The sequence below is a fragment of the Drosophila ananassae genome, chromosome XR (assembly GCF_017639315.1).
Source record: "Drosophila ananassae strain 14024-0371.13 chromosome XR, ASM1763931v2, whole genome shotgun sequence".
In the NCBI taxonomy this organism is placed as follows: Eukaryota; Metazoa; Arthropoda; class Insecta; order Diptera; family Drosophilidae; genus Drosophila; species Drosophila ananassae.
The window spans coordinates 20,224,048-20,243,622 of record NC_057932.1 but is presented as its reverse complement, the minus strand read 5'-3'; the positions used below and the strand labels follow the sequence as shown (position 1 = coordinate 20,243,622).

The window sequence follows — 19,575 nt, the reverse complement described above, 5'->3', positions numbered from 1 at the left end:
ATTAACATCCTGGCCGTCTATTTGCAGGTTTTCGTCTGCCTGCTGGCCTTGTGCGGATTGGCCCGTGGCGGCTTCCTGGGCGGCGGCAGTGCCGTTAGTTCCGGCTGGTCCTCCGGCGGAGGATACAGCGGAGGCGGTGGTTACGGCGGCGGTGGCCATGGAGGCGGCGGCTACGGAGGCGGTGGCTACGGAGGCGGCGGCCATGGAGGCGGTGGTGGCTATGGAGGTGGTGGCACCGTTAAAATCATCAAAGTAATCACCGATTCCGGAGCTGGAGGCGGCTACGGAGGTGGCTACGGAGGAGGCGGCGGCCATGGAGGTGGCTGGTCCTCGGGCGGATCCGGTGGCTATGGAGGTGGTTACAGCAGCGGTGGCCATGGAGGCGGCTGGTCGTCTGGCGGAGCCGGTGGCTATGGAGGCGGTGGTGGCTACGGAGGCGGCGGCAACGTCAAGATCATCAAGGTCATTTCCGACTCCGGATCCAGCGGCGGCGGCTACGGTGGTGGCGGCTACGGAGGAGGCCATGGCGGTGCCGGTGGCTCCTCGTCCGGCTGGGCTCCCTCGGGCGGATGGGCCCAGAGCGGTTGGTAAACGATGTCCAGCCCACCTTTGTTATCTTAGCGGTTACGTTCGCAATGTAAATACTTTCCTGCAATAAAAAAATAAAAAATATGCAACTCCCACACAAACCACATCCAATGGACAAAGATTCAAACAAACATATCCATTTCAAACTTCGAATAAGAGGAGAACCATAAACAGCAACCGGAAAGACATCATCGTGAAACATATGGGCCACTAACCCTTTTTCCATGGGGGGCTCCAATGGGAAAAGTTGAGAAAAAATCTAAAAAATATTTGGCATTGAGATTTTGATGCAGATTGATGGGAAATCGATACAGAAATCGATTAAAACCATCCGCTTGAGGATCGGATGAGAATTGGCAGAGATATAGCCATCCCAGTGGGCCAAAGGGGGGTTTCTGGGATTTCCAAGGGGCTCCCATGGGAAAAGTTGAGAAAAAATCTAAAAAATATTTCGCATTGAGATTTTGATGCAGATTGATGGGAAATCGATACAGAAATCGATTAAAACCATCCGCTTGAGGATCGGATGAGAATTGGCAGAGATATAGCCATCCCAGTGGGCCAAAGGGGGGTTTCTGGGATTTCCAAGGGGATCCCATGGGAAAAGTTGAGAAAAAATCTAAAAAATATTTCGCATTGAGATTTTGATGCAGATTGATGGGAAATCGATACAGAAATCGATTAAAACCATCCGCTTGAGAATCGGATGAGAATTGGCAGAGATATAGCCATCCCAGTGGGCCAAAGGGGGGTTTCTGGGATTTCCAAGGGGATCCCATGGGAAAAGTTGAGAAAAAATCTAAAAAATATTTGGCATTGAGATTTTGATGCAGATTGATGGGAAATCGATACAGAAATCGATTAAAACCATCCGCTTGAGGATCGGATGAGAATTGGCAGAGATATAGCCATCCCAGTGGGCCAAAGGGGGGTTTCTGGGATTTCCAAGGGGCTCCCATGGGAAAAGTTGAGAAAAAATCTAAAAAATATTTCGCATTGAGATTTTGATGCAGATTGATGGAAAATCGATACAGAAATCGATTAAAACCATCCGCTTGAGGATCGGATGAGAATTAACAGAGATATGGACATCCCAGTGGGCCAAAGGGGGGTTTCTGGGATTTCCAAGGGGATCCCATGGGAAAAGTTGAGAAAAAATCTAAAAAATATTCCGCATTGAGATTTTGATGCAGATTGATGGGAAATCGATACAGAAATCGATTAAAACCATCCGCTTGAGGATCGGATGAGAATTGGCAGAGATATGGACATCCCAGTGGGCCAAAGGGGGGTTTCTGGGATTTCCAAGGGGATCCCCTGGGAAAAGTTGAGAAAAAATCTAAAAAATATTTCGCATTGAGATTTTGATGCAGATTGATGGGAAATCGATACAGAAATCGATTAAAACCATCCGATTGAGGATCGGATGAGAATTGGCAGAGATATGGACATCCTGGTGAGCCAAAGGGGGGTTTCTAGGATTTCCAAGGGGATCCCCTGGGAAAAGTTGAGAAAAAATCTAAAAAATATTTCGCATTGAGATTTTGATGAAGATTGATGGGAAATCGATACAGAAATCGATTAAAACCATCCGCTTGAGGATCGGATGAGAATTGGCAGAGATATGGACATCCCAGTGGGCCAAAGGGGGGTTTCTGGGATTTCCAAGGGGATCCCATGGGAAAAGTTGAGAAAAAATCTAAAAAATATTCCGCATTGAGATTTTGATGCAGATTGATGGGAAATCGATACAGAAATCGATTAAAACCATCCGCTTGAGGATCGGATGAGAATTGATAGAGATATGGACATCCCAGTGGGCCAAAGGGGGGTTTCTGGGATTTCCAAGGGGATCCCCTGGGAAAAGTTGAGAAAAAATCTAAAAAATATTTCGCATTGAGATTTTGATGCAGATTGATGTGAAATCGATACAGAAATCGATTAAAACCATCCGATTGAGGATCGGATGAAAATTGGCAGAGATATAGCCATCCCAGTGGGCCAAAGGGTGGTTTCTGGGATTTCCCAAAATCGAGTAATTTTCTTAAAACTTGAGAAACAAGCCCCCTCTCCAATGAAACTATTTCCAATATATTGTTCATCCGAAAATTGTTGAAAAATAAAATGTAAAACAAGGCTCAACACTAGGAATTTGAAGCGCAAGTTTCAAGGACCTCCTCCGTCACCATCGCCTGCCCCATTCCTATTCCTGTTTGCCTATCTTTTGGCGCGTGGCACTAAGGACGCGCCAGGAGGCGGCGAATGTCCTCCCGCTCGGCCGCCTCCACGTAGCTCTGTCCGCCCGGAGTGCGCTCCGTCCGGCTGGCGCCCACCTGCAGCAGAAACTCAACGCACCGGGTGTGTCCCTCCCAAATGGCAGCCAGGAGCGGCGTAATGCCGTACTTGTCCTTCCGGTCCACCTCCGCCCCCATATGGACGAAGAACTTCAGGAGCTTCAGCTGCCCAAAATCGGCGGCATAATGCAACGGAAATCGTACACCCATCGGATCGTTTACGTTCCGGGGCTTGAATCCCTTATCCAACCTAGAACCCGATTCCGATCCCGATCCCGATCCCGCCTCGGATTCGGATTCGGGCTTGCCCAGGAACGCCTTCTTAACGGCCTCGAACTCGCCGTTCTTGATCGTCCAGATGATGTCCTCGATGCTGTCGCCCATGCTACGCAATTTGATTTGGCTCTATGTTTTAGTATTAGTATTAATCTTTCTCGGTCGGAGGCTATCTGATTTGTGGGGATATGTGGGTGTATGGGTGTGAGGTGTGAGGATTCCCCCCCGGCTCACTTGGTATTTGTATAATTTTGATTGAACAATTTTCTCCAACGCTCCGCCCCCCCGACCAGAATTTTATTTATCGACGATGGTAACCCACAAAATTTGACAGTTGTCAGGTGCTGCTGTTGTTGGAATTGTTTTCTTTCCTTTTTTTGTCGTGTTGCGTTAACCCTTCGTTAACCCCATACGCATGTCGGGCCAGCTGTCCCTCTCCGCTTGCTTAACCCATGCTGTCGCACACATAGAGATACATGTGTATGCCCCGTGTACTGGCTGGCTGGCTGACTGCCATCTACGCGCCAGACGCAATTTGTATGCAAATTTCCATGAGAATCTCAACACATGCAATAACAACAACACAAAGGACATACAGGAGCAGCAGCAGGAGCCGGGACAGGAGCAGGAGCAGCAACAGTGGCAGCAAAAAATTGACTGAGCATGAATGCAGAGGAAACGAGGGGTTTTGGCAACCAATTGGTTACAAATACATTATAAGAATTGGACAGAAATACGAAAAAAATAAGAGAGTGGGGGCGGGACGAGCTCTAAAAGTGAAATGTTAAAAGAGCTGCTGGGTAAGGAAGTAAGGAGCTTGAGAAGCGCATAGAGAGGCGCCACCAAATGGGGCGGGATGGTGTTCATTTAATTGGAATTAATCAGATGCAAATGTGAAATATATATTCAGAGAGATCAAGTGCACAAATCGATGGGGATTCTTTTTTCTTTTGGAAAGTCAACACACAACACTCTCCTCGAGGTGGGCACTGCGTAGAAGAATCGCGTAGAAAGGTGCACTCTCAAATGTCGAATATCTGGCAACGCCATTAGCTACTTAAAGTGGTGGGGGCGGTAAGCGGGTGCTAGGAATAAAAATAAAAATAAAATTAACTTCAATTGTTCTGCTTCTCTCACACTCGTCGCCGCACGTACACCCCATAGATAGTGGGTAGAAGTAGTTCTTCTGTAGAAATACAAATATATACCAGACCCAGAATCAGAACCAGAGGCAGTGGCAGTGGCAGAGCCACTTTCTATGCAAATTTTTATGTGTTAAATGCATTTTGTTGGATTTAACATTCTCGCTGATTTTTTGGTTTACATTTTTGCATATAAATGAGGGCAAACTTTGCTTCGTTCGAGCACTATAAAAAAAGGGGGCGTGGCACCACACACACACACACACAAATTAGAGGATTAAGTAGCTGAAGTCCTGCCTTGGGTCCTTTTGTCTCACGCCAAGACGTCTCCGGCGCAGAAGAAGCAACAGCAGCGGCGAGACAATTACGCTAATTCGCCTGAAATTGTTTTGCATTTTCCCAAGCAGCCATCTCTGGCCAGACAGCCACCCAGCGGTGGCTCAGCCCACATAACCCACCACCCACTTCTGCTGGCAATGACAATGACTGCACCACCGCACGCCGCATACATATGTGGGTGGTGGTGCTGGGGAAAAGGGGAAAAGGGGAATCTTTTCATCGCTTGTTTAAACAGTTAAATTTGATTGCGCTGTAAATAAGAGGGAGAACTGGTAGAGAAATGGAGAATTGTTGAGAAAAGAAAACTATGACGTCTGGACGGGTGGATGGGTGGTTGGGTGGATGGGTGGCTGGTGGGATAGCCTCATGCCTCAGCCTCAGCCACAGCCTCGAAGGAAGTTTACTTAATTGTGCAACAATTTCCCTTTTCTCACAAACCATAAATCGCTAAATTCCGCTCGGTCTAATTAAAAGATAAGATTACACAATGCCGCGAGTGGAAATGGAAGGAAAATGGGACAATGGATGGTCAAATAAAAGGTTTCCGGTTTTGGTTTCCATAAAAAATAATAAGAAGGGGCTGTAGTTGAGTTTTGAAGACTATATGATACCTGTTACTTCTCTCGTTCCAATAAAACAACAGAGAGTAACGAGTGACGAGATTTCGTAGTTAGAATGTTAGGTTATGGAAGTGATACCTGCTACTTCTCTCGTCCTTGTAACCTAATAGCGAGTAACGAGTAACGAGTTAATGTGTTCCAATTAAAGGACAAATTGTCTCATCCATAAGGCTATCTATTACATGATTATTAAATAATTATTACAAAATATTAAATAATAATAACTTAAAGCAGAAGTGAAGAAATTTAAACACTACACCCCAGGCTGACCTTTATATCCCAGATTCGTGATATAAAAAGTCATAATAGCTAAATGAAAACAAAAACATTTCCAGGGGAAACAAAACAACAAAATAATAAAGAAAAAACAAAACAAATTGGTGGAACACAGAGCACAGAACACAGAATTCTGCAACCAACCGAAACCCAAAGCAGAACCCAAACCCCAGTGGTACTTTCGACTTTTCCCATAAATAAACATCACAATTATCATAGGTAAACAACAATAAAATAAATACGCGGAAAACACCGCGGAAAAACAGAAAGAAAAGGCAACAATTCAATTTCCATACTCTATTTACATTCACCCCGCGGCAATCCTATTTATATTTTATTTTTATTTTATTATATTTTATCTTTATGTTTTTGTTGGCTTTTTCAGAGGAGCAGGGGCGGAAAGTTCCGACAGTCGACAACTTAAAGTTTAATTGTTGCTGCTCTCTCGCAGTTGATTGCTTAAAATTCATAATGATAATAATAATAGTGAGCTCTTCACTAATTGCAGCACCACCAACAACTGGAGCTGGAACTGGAGCTGGAAAAGGAAAAGCAAAAGCAAAAGCACATAGCACATAGCACAAGTGGGCGGCACTTAAGTCGAAAGTGAGAGAAACTTTTCAGCGCCATTCGAATGGTAGCCGGCAGATAGGAAGGATGCGAAGGATTGGCAGGACGAGCAGGGACAGTGGCAGGGATATGCCCATTCACTCATTCATTCATTCGCTCATTCAACCATTTTGCCGCCTGCATTGAGGCAAAATTGTTCCACAAAGATACGAGTAACGAGTCCTTGCCAAGGAGATGGAGTCAACTTTATATGGCGCGGGCTAGGATATCCTTGCCGGAGCTTAGGCACTGCAAGAAAATCTTACAAAGATATAAGATACACGATACTTCCATCGCTCAACTAGTAACGAGTGAAGAGTAACGATTAACGAGTAAAGAGTAACGAATAAACCAGAAAAGAGTCAGAAGCTGATGGAATCCTTTGGAAAAAATTAAAAACATTAATGAATTTGTGTCTCAGTTAGTTGATCCTTCTTCTCCAAGTGCACAAATGTAAGAAAAGCACCATTCACACACACACACACACACACACCAACACACAGCATACACACTCAAACAAAAAGACACACAGAGAGAAAAGGGACACAAACAGAGCACCCAAAACACTCCAGCCCATTCACATTTGGAGTGCACTTCATTGCTGTCGCATCTACCCAATCCACAGATCCTTGCCAGCCTGCCTGGCTGGCTGGTGTGCCTTCTGTGCCTTCTGTGCCACCCCCTACCCACTCAATGTCCTTCAGAAGCTCGTCCTTGTTCTTGTTGGAGGAGTCCTGGCGATGAGAACGTCGAATGCTGCAGGCGCTGCTTAACTTTAACTTGAACTCTAAAATAACAAGCTTCCGTTGTTTTTGGCTTGTTCAGTTTTCGTATAATTTCCTTGCAGGTATTTTCATTGCCCCCTCTTCACCCCCTCACCACCTCACCACCCAAACTGCCATTTAAGGACAATGGCAAGGACATTGACAGCGGTTCGAGATCGGACGGAGGAACGAAAGCCCAACGGCCATTCAACCATCTGGTGAATAAATGAGTGAATAATACGGCGCAGTGGAGCGCTGATTGGGCGATGAGCGAGTGAAGCGAACAGGTTGGCTCGAACAGAGGCTACAAGTTCATCAATTAGGATTCATAAACAAGTACCGAGCATTAGGAGGCATTATCCGAAGAGTGTATCCTTCATCTGTGCACTACAATTAGGTTCAAACTGAATCGGCAATCAGCTCAGATTTGTTCAGTTTCAGTTGATTTTTATTCATCAGAGATTGCATCTGATTCCTAGGGTTGCTAGTGGAGAGGAGAGGGTGCTCCTGGCACAAGGATGTGATCAAATCAGGACACTCGATTACTCATTCACTGCACTCATTACATTTGATGGCTGTTTGGCATTCATTTGTGTTGGCAGGGACTGCTGTTTTGAGTTGGGCTGCTTATCTCAATGGCACTCCCACTCCCACTTCCACTCCCACTCCTACACTGAAACTAAAAACTACACAATTACTTTCATACCCAATTGATTTAATTGGAAAAGTGTTTGTGTTTTCATTAGCTATTCATAAACTATTTCAAGTAATGTTGCTGGGAAAAATTGAAATTGAGTTAGAGACTCCCTTTGAGTTTCCCTGCAGCACATTTTCCGCATCTGCCGGCACCTGTCGTCTCCTCAGACAGGGCCCCCATAGCCCCCGCCCCTGTCCTCTTCCTTGCATCGCCCCTGGGCACTATCAGACCGTCCTGACTAGTCTCCTGCAGCTGCTGTGTTGTCATAAAAGCATGTGCCACGCCTTCCCAAGCAGTCGCCGAAGGCGTTCTATAATAAAAATAACAACTTAACTAAGTTTGCACTTGAAACAATCGGGGTCTAGTTTCTTTAATGTCTAATTACACTTTTAATACCTGTTTTAAGGGGTCATAGACTCAATGTCCATGTTTTAAAGGCCTAAGACGTTGAAACTACTTAAAACCATGTTAATTAAGTATCAATTTTTTGTTCAGTGCATTCTTTAGTATATATTATAGAATAGAATATATATAGAATTATATATCCTTGGTCTGTTGCCTTGACAATCAGGTCCAGTGGGTGGAATGGTGGCCTGCATCATCAGCCAGTTGTTGTCAAACTGTAAGCGGCTTTTGTGCATCACCAACACTACCACCCAACAACTACAACAAACAACAAACAACAAAAAACAACAACAATAATTTAACAACAACAACTACAGGTGCATAAGAAAAACCGTTAAGCTGCACAGTCAGCGGTTGTCGGTTGTCGTTGTTTCAGTTTCAGTTTAAAGTTTCCTTTTATCTTAGATGAATAATCTAGCAGCAGCAGTTGAGTCCTTTTTCCCTATTCCGTATCCTTGCCAAGGGTATTGTTCATTTCTAGAGCAGTTTGCGACAAAGCGGTGGGTTTAGCTTTAAATATATAGAGCTATAGAGCCAAAACTTACAGGTTTATTTGCTCCTTTCTTCCTCTGATTGATATTTTGTTCATTTGTTCACAAGTTCATTTATTCATTGGTTCATTTATTCATTGGTTCATTTATTCATTGGTTCATTTACCCATTTGTTCATTTGTCCATTAGATCATTGGTTCATTTACTCTCATTTACTTCCTCTGATTGATATTTTGTTCATTTGTTCATAAGTTCATTTTTTCATTGGTTCATTTATTCATTGGTTCATGTGTCCATTAGATCATTGGTTCATTTATTCATTTACTCACAAGTTCATTTGTTCCTTGATTCATTTATTCATTAGTTTGTCTATTCATTTGTTCCATTTTCCATTAATTCATTGATTCATTTCATAAGAGTTTAGACCAGAACCAGTAGAATTTCCGTTTGTCCTTCTTGAGAAAAAAACTTAAATATGCTCTCCAAAAAGGACATTCCCACTTCGGCTCTGTCCATAGTCAGCGTCCCTTATTTGTTCCTCCCCCAGTCGACGAGGGGACTCACCACAACCGCAACCGTCGCACCTTTTTACATTTTTATTGTGGCTTCTGGATACCCTTGCCGGCTGTCCCGCAGGCTGACCAGCAATTACTGCCCTCGAAAGGATGTGATGGACTTCGAGCAAGACCTACATAGTTTTCCCAGGATTTAAATAGATTTTCGAGTAACATCCTTTAGATAGTACTATTATTATGTCCTTTTATTTTGAAGTCCTGTAATGAGAGGTATTTCGAAAGCCCTGAGGCTTTTCATCACTGGGCGGGTAGTCACCCGCCCACCTGCATTATGGGTGCTGCGGTGGTGTCCTGTAATGTTACAAGCTCCTGTTGTTCTGGTCCTGGAAAGCCAGAGCGATAATCCCGTAGCATCTGTAGCCGGGCAACTCGGGGGCTGGGCGACCAAGGAGCGGGAACTTGGTGGCCACCACCACCTGCTTGCCGCTGGCCAAAAGCTTAATCCTTGTGCGGAAATATCGTTACGCAAAAGGAGCATAAGGAGCGGGGCGAGAGTCCTTCGTACCTTTTTGTCTCTGGGATGCGATTGTTTTGTTTTCCTTGTTGCTGTTTAGTTAACTCAATAAACGCAAGTGGCTTTGCTCTAAATGGTGTGGCAGGGGGGCGGAGGTGGGGGCGGGGCATGGAGAAAAATAATCTCTACCTCTCTCCCCCTAGTCCCCCCATCCACCACCCCCTCAATGGAGACAAAAAGTGCTGACATTTGCGCAAAAATTCTCTCAGGCTCATTTACTTGTTTACGTTATTTCTCATTGTCGCTGGATGGTTTGTTTGTTTGTTGTTGTTTGTTCCTTGGTTGTTGCTTGTTTGTTGTTGTTGCTGCTGCTGCTACTGCTACTGCTTCTGCTGTTGACAATTACACAAAAAACTGTTACCATTTACCACAAACATACGGCCACAGTCAGCAACTGCGATAGATGGAAATCGGCACCAGTATCGAGTGGACTGGGAGCTCCTTTCCAGGCACTGAAAGAAATAGTCTGAAAGTCTGCTATCGCCTGCTTGTATTTCATAGGTTTCATGAGGCTTAGGCCATAAACTTTCCATTAAAACCGAAGATATTGTGTTGAATTCTAAGAAAGAAAGACACTTCAATGTGGTTCCCTGAATAATTTCTTAATTTGAGTGCTAAAAAATATGATATTTGTCTCTTAAAACACATCCTCTTCTAGGATAAAGAGTGGCAAGAGTACCGGGTATCATATATGTATTCTCTATGTTCTAACTAATAGACTGTTTTCGAGAAGAAATACTCCAAGAAGTAAAAGTGCTTAGTAGTTAGAACTTAGTACCTGCTATCATATAGCCTTTTCCTATCTTAAAACCTAATCCCTTTTGTTGCCAGTGCAGCGGATAGTTTCCTGCCAATAGAAACCGAAACTGTTCGCTTGGCCAACAAGAGAAAATGGCCAACAGTCAGCACTTTTTGGTCGTAAAAGCAGAGCCAAGAGGGTGGGTGGGTGAGTGGGTGCTGGTAGGATGGCTAGATGGCAGGATGGCAGGATGGCAGGATGGCTGGATGGCTGGATGGCTGGAACCGAAGGCCGCCTATCCATTAAAACGTTAAAAGCTTCTTGAGAACGCGTAAAAACTATTTGGCTATCTGGCTCTGCCACTTTTCCATGTCCTGTTGCAAGCCGGCAAGCCCGCAGGACTCTCAGCCCTTCCTAGTCCTGCTCCTGCTCCTGCTCCTTGCCCAGCTGCGTAACATCATTAAAACTTGAATAATCAGCTATCCGTCTCTCTCGCTTTCGGCCAAAAGGGAGGAACAACAACAAAGTAATTCACTTTTCCGTTTGCAATTCCCAGTCCCTGTCCCAGATCTATTTATTTATTTTTGGCCACTGGGGGGGGAGAGGGGCTAGTTGCCCCAAAATTGGGTTAAAAAGTGTATACCTTCTTATCCTTTAGACAACTCTTTAAGGTCCTCTTGTGGCATTTCTGAATATTTATCAACGGAAGTGGCAAGCAAGCGGCCTCCTTGCCCCAAACAGAGGCAAATAAAAAGCAAATATAAAATATAAAATACAATTTGCAGCAAATTTCCGATCGAATGCATTTGAATAACCCAAAAAAACGGGGAAAAACGGGCGTAATATGGGTTCAAAATGAATATTCATGGCATTGAAAATGAAAATGAAAACGAAAATGAAATTTAAAAAACAATAATCCGCCCACTTGCCAGTTGGGGCCATTATATAAAATATATAACAAGGGGGCTGTACATTATATATGTTATTTTGAAAAAACAAAAACCAAAAAAAAAAAAGGGGGTAATCGATGGGCCATCGATAAAGATTTCTGGCCCTGGAAGAGAAAGGAAAGGAACGGAAATGATTGTCGAATGGCAAGTAAACAAAATAATTTATCATTTTGCCGGAAGTCCTTGCCCGGCGGAGTTCCACGGAGGAAATGCCATTGCCTAGAAGAAGAGCGCCGGAAAAGCGCCGAAAGAAAAAAAAAAAGGAAAACCCAAACTTTGGCGCAAACAAAATTAACGGTAATAACTTGGACTTGGCCAAGCGGGAAAAAACGCCAAACGCCAAACGCCGAAAAAAAAAAACAAAAGTGGAGAAAAGCGGTCTGCTGCATTTGCATGTGTGTGTGTATGTGTGTGTGTTTTTGCATGTGTGCGTGTGCGTGGTGGGGCGGCAGAGTTGCCACGTTTTGCGTTGAGCAAATAACCGTAATGAAGTTTGCAAAGTGTTCCGACACATGCAACACCCCCGGAAGCGCCCCCTTTGCTGGGACAGCAAAGAAATCCCGTCGTCCACTGAGAGAAACAGATATCCTGTAGGATTTGATGGCACTTCCTAGTTCCTAGTACCAGTTCTTGTTGCATTATTCTATTGCCTCTCAAGATCTGTAGATGTATCCTTGAAGACTGACAGATCCTGGGAGAGTTACTTGTTCCATGTCCTGTACAGCCTTGTCCTGAACAAGGGTCTAACAGATTTCCCCACTCTTGCAGCTAAAGAGAAGCTATTTCAGGACTAATTCCAAAGAGAAAGGCTCACCTCTTACCCTTCCATCCAGGTGCTAGTTGTAGTAGACCTTCCACCTACTACTATTTCTCTCTGTGTCCTTGCATGTCCTCGGTGTCCTGGCCCTGGCCCTGGTCCTGGCCCGCAAAGTGTTTTGCGCGACTAGCAAATATTTGCAAAGTGGCAACCAGAAGTTGGACCTGAACCTGGAGCTGGAGCTGGCCGCCCCCCGCCGCGCTGGCTTTTTTATCCGGATTCCGGATTCCGGAGCGTACAAAAATATTATTTTTATTAATGCTCGTCTGGACGCTGGCAGGACAATGGCGATGGCGATGGCGATGGCGTCCGTCGTCGTCATCTGGGGTGAAAATGTGTTTTATATTTGTCAAATAAACGCAGCCGCCGAACCAAATAGCCGAAAAAAACCCAAAAGTATTGGCCAAAGTTGCCATGGCTGTGTGTGTGTGTGTGCCCGACTCTCTACTCTTCACAGCGAGCAGGTATGATGGGTTCTAGGAATCGTACAGTGCCAGTAGGCCCTACTGCTCTCGTGCAACAGTCCCCAATTCAAAAGCTTCAGACCGATCTATCGATATCAGCGATAACCGTCTCTGGCAGCTCTTCTAAGCTTTTAAGTGACTGAAGAATTCGAATTCAGAAGAATTAAAAGGGTAAAAAATAAAGAATTCATGATTTATGGCATTCTTCAACAGATATCAAAAAGATATCGAAGATACTTCTTATCGAAGTGGAGTTTCCAATGCCAGAGTCTCGTGAAATACGAACTGAACTGATCCTGCCATCCTTGAGCTATAATTTGGGACTGTCTTTGGTAATTTTCCCTTCCGATTAATCCGATTTAGTGGCAGTTTCTAGAAACTTTCCCAGGGCTGGAGGCTAGGCAAGTAGGCCATGTCACAAGTGGCAACCTGGGCATGAGCCCAAGTCGTACCGTTGTCAGTAGGCCCTAGTAGGCATTCAGTCTTTTCAGTCCCTGGAGATACGACGTGACTTTCTTTTTACATATTTTTTTCACCAAGTAAGATCTGAATTTTGTCTTGAATTCTTTTTTCTCTTTTTTTCTCTTTTTCCCACTTGTGCAAAATTAATTAGTTCCTTTACAGGTAAGTTCCTACGAGTCCTGTTACAATGAGCAACTCCCGCAAAGAGTCCGGCCGCCAGGGTGCCCGTTCCAACACCGTTCCAACTGCTTCGTCGCTGAGCGCCGCTGTGTCCCAGCTGGAGGCCGAGGTCGACCGCATCAACCGCTTCTTCGAGAGCCTTGTGGCTGGCAATGTGCACGAAGTGTCCTTCGCACTGGACCTTGGAGGTCGGGAGCGGGCGCGTACTCGCTCCAGCCGCCGTGCAGCCGACGGCATTGTTCCAGAGGAGATAATTGACTTTTCGGAGTGGGAGCCAGTCCCAGAGGTACCGCTTCATAGAGGCTCGGGCAGGTATTTTACTCCCGACGCCATCATAGACCTGTCCGAGCCTCACGAGAATTCCAGAAGCAACTCACGCCACCGCCGCCGTCGCCGCCGCCTTGCCGACGAGATCTTGGAGGGCGATGCCCCAGAAACCAGGCGCAGCCGCAGCCGCAGTGGCCATCGCCGTCGCCGCCGCAATGATGAGCCGAACGCGGAGGAAGTGATCGATGTGAATGAGGTGGCCACCCCGCCGAAGCGTCCCCGCGAAGAGGAGATGGAGGAGGAGGAGGAGGAGGGGGAGCCCGGCTGTTACAAGTGCCCGGTCTGCCTGGGATGTGCGCGCGGTCACGAGCCGGTCGCCACAAAGTGCGGCCACATCTTCTGCCGCGAGTGCCTGGAGCACTCGCTGCAGAAGGTCAAGAGGTGCCCCATCTGCTTCACCCGTCTCACCAGGCGCCAGTACATGCGCATCTATATCTAAGTGGTGCCGTCGCCGGCTCATTCTGTTCTAAAATTCTATTCGGAAATCCTACTTGGCCTCTACGTTTACATTTTACATTTATTTTTTAAATCTTCCGGAAAAGATTCGCTTTCTCAGACCACACCCAGCTGGAGCCATGTCCAAGGACATTTATGGCATCTCTTCGAAAGCCATTCCGGAAAAGTGATTTCGAATTTTTAAAATAAAGGACAGAGTACAGGACTCGGATGGTTATTCATAGGTGGGTGTCTCTATCTCCCAGGAATAGAGACTGGAATCTGTTCAGTTTGTACTGTCTGGGAATAGGACGGAGAGATCGGATGACTATATCCCCATATCCCACTAGTCTATGCTAGAGACATTTCCAGGGGGATTTATGGAGGAATCTCCCAATGGGGCTCAGAACCAGTAAGACCTACATAGAACCTTTCATATCAAGGCGTGGACTTCAGAACCAGTTCTCTATAAGCTATGTCCTTTATCCTATGACTCCCTCCCTAGAACCTTAGGAAGGATTAGGTAGTACTACTACTAGGATCCATAGACAGTTCTGCATGGATTGTGTTTATTATGAAGCACATGCCTTGATAGGACAAGGAATGGAACCAGTTCCCTATATCCTTTATCTTCTTGGAGGAACTTGTGTCCTGTATCCTTGCTCCTGCAACTTCTTGTGGAACAACTTCTGAGAAAAGGCATTCGGTATTCGACGTTGGCCCACTCTATGTGTGATTTTTCGTCCTCCTTATATCCTTGCCGACACTCGGCGAGTGGAAGAGAGATGGAGCGAGGAGAGAAGAGGAGAGTGGAGGAGATGTTGCCGCTCGTCGTCGCCGCAGGAAGCGGAAATCGTGCGTGTAATTGAACGGACATTGAACGAAACTTTCGGCACAAGGTTGCGACGCCTTGAACTCGGCCCCGGAAGGGGGAGAAGGACGAAAAAGCGAAGGTCCTTGGGGGCGGGGAGTGGCAGACGCCAGGGTGGTCACCATTTGTGGTCACTTTTACGGGCGTTGTAAAAACAAAACAGCACTGGCCATCGCATCGAAGAGCAGAGCTGGCAAATGGCCAGCGGAATGCGAATCCAAATAAATATTGAGATACATATTGTGGGCGAGGGCCCTCTGCGATCCGCCAGATACATTTTGTACTTTTATGCCAGCCATATTTGTTACGACCCCTGGGGATTACCTCGGAGGTCCTGCAGCTGATGCTGACGGCTTAGCAGATCGTTTCGGTTTCCGATAAACCTTAGCAGAAGCTCCATTCTGCTCTCAGTATTTGTGGCTAGAAGTTGGCTTTTAAATAACTAATTAATTTGGCTGGCCCTTTCCGGGAAAACGCTTCCATTGATAGCCGAAATCTTAGCCGGGCCGGGCTTAGCTGCCACAAACCTGCCAAGAAGGAAGACCCAGTTAGAAGGCGGTGCAGTTCGTCAGTTTGTTTTCCGCCGTGGGCGCGACTGCTCAATTAACAAAATGACAGAAAAGGATGATGGCGGTGGTGTGGCCTGGCAGTGGGTGTGGGTGTGGGTGGAGTGGAGCGGCCTTGGGGCATTCAACAGAAGCAGAAAGCCAAAAGCAAATGTCAAAAGTGTTTTCTAATTTGCGCAACACTCAAAGAGGCAGGAGGCAGGAGGCAGGAGGCAGTGGCAGGAGATGAACAACAAAAGCCAACAAATAAAGCCAAAATGTATTTAAGAAAGTGACAAAAAATTCGGGGGGTCTACCAGGACCACCCAGCCACCCAGCCACCCAACCAGCAAGACTGTACAAAAATGTTTAATTTATCAAATGTCAACGCCTGAAAGACGGCAGCATTTGTCGTCGTCGTCAATGACAATGCCAGCGATGATGGCGACTGACTAGGAGGAGCTCCCTGCCACGCCTCCTTGCGGCCATGTTTTTTTGCTTTTTTTGCTTTTGGTTGAAAAATGAACATGGATTTGGCCATAAGGTATTATTTATTGCAGGCCCTCAGCCCATTTGTTTAATGAATTCGACAAGCGAGCTGTCCATAAGATGGCTTCCCCATCCCACCCCATCAGTTATGAGACTTACGAGGCTTATCCTCCTAGGATACCAGCCGGAACTACAAGATCACATGCCTATTTGAAACAGGGCTGATGGGAGAGCACCAGCAGAGGTCCCAGACAAGGGCTTCCCATTCGTATTAATAGTGTCTGTTGGAGCAATTGTAATCTTTCATATGAATAATCACTTAAAACGCTTCCCAGTCGACTGTTGGAGATGGGGCGACTGCTGAAATTTAGATTCATGGCCCTAATCTAATGATTTCTAATCTCAAAACTCTTTAAACCTTTGACTTCCCAGCCGCACGCAATATGTGTTATATTTTCGACTCTTCTTATCTTGGCAGACTCGCGAGAAGACTGGTCTTCTCATCAGAGATTTAAAAAGCCGGAGCCATGAGTCTCCCAGCAGCAGTTGACATTCTTTCCATTCCAGTGAAGCTGCGAGACGGAAGCCCCTTCCTTTCTTCAATGATGCTCCCGGTGATCCTCCTGTGGCTTTCTGTGGCTTTTCTTAGCTCCGAAGGCAAAGGTGAGTCCAGGAACCCAGTAGAACCCAACAGAATAGTGTCTAAAAGGAAACTTCCCTCCTCCCAGCTCTTCCAGATCAATGTGTAAGAGCACCAGGCACCAGCTACATGTCCGTCCAAGAAATCCAAATCGGAGACTCAGACCCCTTCAAAGTGGTTTGTGGCTATGATCTGGACCCGGGTCCCGCCGAGATTTCTGTTTATAGCAATCTCTTCATCACAAATGAGTTCAATCGCACGTACGAGGAGCACGTGGCTGGGTTCGGAGAAGTCGGATGGAGCAACGCGAAGTTCTTCATCGGACTCCAGCAGCTGCACCTTCTGACGAACAGTGCGCCCCATGAGGTGATTATAGACTCCCTGTCCATGAAGGAGAGGTGCGACCACTTCGTCGTCGGCAACCGGACCGAAGGGTATATGGTGAAGAGCACTGGCAACTGCTTCGGAGATCCGTGCCTGGCCCTCAAAAAGGGCGTCAGGTTCTCCACCTTCGATCGAGACGAGGACGGACTGCCCGACCACAACTTGGCCCAGGAGATGGGCTTCGGCTGGTGGCACAATTCCAGGTGTGTACTTTGTTTCTCTTTCCATGATAGTGATATGAAATGAATCTTATTTAATCCATTGATAGGCGGCCTGACCCCTTCATGAGGTACAAACATCTAGCGATTTGGATCCGAAGGAAAGAAACCGAAGCAGAATAAATGGAAATGGAGAGGGACTTTGGAGTCTAAACTTTGTGAAAATTCTTTAAAATAAAGGCCAAGGGAAAGAACTAAACAAGGATAGCAATTGAGGGAGCTGTTATACAGGATATAGTCCTCCGATCCTTAATTCCTCAAACAGAGAAACAAAAAATCCTCAATTTTTATTTAAAACTCTTCATTTTGGGGCTCATTTGGGAAAGGGCTATCGAATAAATGGGATTTCCCACCGGCCTAGTGGCAACACATGTACATTCTAGTATAAACTTGGCCCAGATGGACTTGCCAAAAAAAGGGGGCGTGGCTGGATGCGATGAGATAGCAACAAAAACAATATGATGGTGGTGTGCCGCGCTTAATAGCCTACTGGGAGGCATAAATACAACTATCGTTGGCCCTATTCCCCAGTTGGATTTCATGATGCCCTGTTGCCCTGTGGCCCTGCTCCCCTCCAGCCCCCCTTTGTGAGCCGCTAAGCCCCCTTTGTCCCCCTTCCCCCCGCTTCAGCACTTATTCGAGCAATTAAGCGGCCCTTTCAAAACAAATCGAAATGCAAACGCGCTGCAATCGACTGACTGTCAGTTGCCAATCAATGGAGCGGCGCCAGGGGAGGCATGCCTGTACAGTAAACACTGGCAGGGCTCACCCCGCATCCCGAGGATGCACCTGCTGATTGGTTAAAGAGAAGGGCCACTGAGAGAAGGGCTTAGTCCCACTTTGGAGCTTCAGCAGAGTCCTTTGGAAGCCTCATTCCCTTTTCTCTCCGTGTGCCTCATTATGGAACTTATTTTATGGCCAGGATGGGGAGGGAAAGGGAAAGGGAAAGGGGGGGGCAGGCCGACACAGAATAAATCTGATTAATAATTAGAAGCAAACAAGGACATGCCACTGGACCACTGGACCACTGGCCCTCCGTTAGTCCTGCCCACAGTCCACAATCCACAGTCCGTCACTAAATTAAAAATGTCCCTCGGGTAATTCATCTTGGCCAGCAAAGCCCCCTCATCCCCCCAACCACTCAAAAAAAAAAAATTACAAAAAAAGAAAGGAAAATTAAGGCCAGAAATAAAATAAAAAAGAGAGGAAGGAATTCTCCCAGGAGGCGATGATCAATGTCCTGATGCTGGGAGAAGAGGAGTCTTAGAGTGGAGAGGGTTAACCCTTTGGTAGCAGAATTTGGAAGAAAACTATTATTAATATTACTAAATATTATTCAAATAATAATAATTATAGTAATAAGAAATAATAATTAATTAAATTTGAGGGAAATCCCCTTCAACCTTCTTGAATCCTTGAGAACATTAAAGCCCAAAAGCTTGGCCAAGAAGAGAGCCCAGAAAAGAGGGCCAAGACGAGCCAGAGAGACTGGCTCAGATCAGAAAATCAGGCTCAGCTCCACTCCAAGAACTGTCATTCTTTGCCTTTGGGCCTCGGACGAAGGACGAATCTAGGCGCTGTGGTCGCAGGACTGGTCGCAGGACCGCATTGAATATGACAGGCCTGGCTGGGGGATTTTCAGGAAAAACCAGGGGAAACCAGAGGTTCGAGGCCAACATGTTGGCCATCGAACATGTTGCATGCCACAAGAGGCAAATGTGGAACTTGTTTAGTGGCTTAGTTCCTGGACTAGTTAGATAGAAATCAGGATATTAAATTCTAAGATTAAAAAATAATAGCACCATGGCCATGGAGGCTTAATTGATTGTCTTTAGTGGAGAACTACCTCTCCATTCTCCATTCTACACTCTCCATTCTCCACTCTCCACTCCCCACCAGAGTGGCCAGAGTTCTCTGTTTGTCCTTCTGTGGCGCTCCTTGTCGAGTGTCACTTCCACATTCGTCCTGCCGGATGCGACAATATAAATTGTAATTAATAAATCAAAACACTAACAGCAAACAACAGCCAGCCAAACACTGCAACATTATACTCTCAAAGGACACACATGCATTATCCTTTATATGTGGAGCAATCAAAGTCATCAGAGCTGGAAAGTTTGCGGAGGAAGTTTGGACCGATGGCCTGGGACAACTTTTGTCCTTTTGCTCCTCCTTTTTTCATTATCCGCAACTAAATGAAATTGTTTTAAAATTTGGCTAAAATCCCCTTCCCGGCCCCTTCGGCCGACAGCCACACACATACATATGTGTGACACTCTGTCAAAGTTTTCCCTTTGCTCTCTCATTAACGCCCACCGACCGCCCACCGACCGCCCAGCCGCCCCTTTCGGTGGAAAGTTTCCCCAACTGTCGGTGGGCGTGGCGCAAATCAAACGGAAATTAAAAGCAAACTCAGCAAACCGCTTGACACCGCTACCCTTGTATCGCTTTGGCCCCTCTGGCC

The 19,575-nt window shown here is 46.0% G+C and overlaps 4 protein-coding genes and 1 long non-coding RNA gene across 5 annotated transcripts; 3 read left to right on the top strand and 2 right to left on the bottom strand.

The window, feature by feature from the left end:
• Positions 1-689, top strand: LOC26514072 (acanthoscurrin-2; the record flags this gene model as incomplete). Its single annotated transcript, XM_032452347.2, has 1 exon — positions 1-689. A coding segment is annotated over one exon (591 nt), but the record flags the coding sequence as incomplete, so codon positions are not given.
• A 1,969-nt stretch (positions 690-2,658) lies between these two features.
• Positions 2,659-3,369, bottom strand: LOC6498811 (myotrophin). The gene has a single exon (XM_001967269.4). The coding sequence runs from the start codon at positions 3,264-3,266 to the stop codon at positions 2,826-2,828; it is 441 nt and encodes a 146-aa protein (XP_001967305.1). The 5' UTR covers positions 3,267-3,369; the 3' UTR covers positions 2,659-2,825.
• An 8,499-nt stretch (positions 3,370-11,868) lies between these two features.
• LOC123257693 lies at positions 11,869-12,260 on the bottom strand. The gene is made up of 2 exons (XR_006507805.1): positions 12,101-12,260; positions 11,869-12,047 (listed from the first exon to the last, which is right to left on the bottom strand). It is a non-coding gene; the product is annotated as an uncharacterized LOC123257693 (long non-coding RNA).
• Positions 12,261-12,985: 725 nt separating this feature from the next.
• Positions 12,986-14,190, top strand: LOC26514615 (LON peptidase N-terminal domain and RING finger protein 3). The gene is made up of 2 exons (XM_014903820.3): positions 12,986-13,099; positions 13,185-14,190. Exon 2 carries the CDS (start codon positions 13,210-13,212, stop codon positions 13,966-13,968), a length of 759 nt encoding a protein of 252 aa, XP_014759306.1. The 5' UTR covers positions 12,986-13,099; positions 13,185-13,209; the 3' UTR covers positions 13,969-14,190.
• Positions 14,191-15,912: 1,722 nt separating this feature from the next.
• On the top strand, positions 15,913-17,298 carry LOC6498738 (angiopoietin-related protein 4). The gene is made up of 3 exons (XM_032452360.2): positions 15,913-16,532; positions 16,598-17,096; positions 17,162-17,298. Exons 1-3 carry the CDS (start codon positions 16,397-16,399, stop codon positions 17,232-17,234), a joined length of 708 nt encoding a protein of 235 aa, XP_032308251.1. The 5' UTR covers positions 15,913-16,396; the 3' UTR covers positions 17,235-17,298.
• The last annotated feature ends 2,277 nt before the right edge of the window (positions 17,299-19,575 follow it).

Bases quoted from the DNA above. Each gene is read 5' to 3' on its own strand.
- LOC6498811 (XM_001967269.4), bottom strand. From the start codon at position 3,266: ATGGGCGACAGCATCGAGGACATCATCTGGACGATCAAGAACGGCGAG.
- LOC26514615 (XM_014903820.3), top strand. From the start codon at position 13,210: ATGAGCAACTCCCGCAAAGAGTCCGGCCGCCAGGGTGCCCGTTCCAAC.
- LOC6498738 (XM_032452360.2), top strand. From the start codon at position 16,397: ATGAGTCTCCCAGCAGCAGTTGACATTCTTTCCATTCCAGTGAAGCTG. The intron at 16,533-16,597 runs GTGAGTCCAGGA...CCCTCCTCCCAG, and splicing joins TCTTAGCTCCGAAGGCAAAG to CTCTTCCAGATCAATGTGTA. The intron at 17,097-17,161 runs GTGTGTACTTTG...ATCCATTGATAG, and splicing joins GGCTGGTGGCACAATTCCAG to GCGGCCTGACCCCTTCATGA.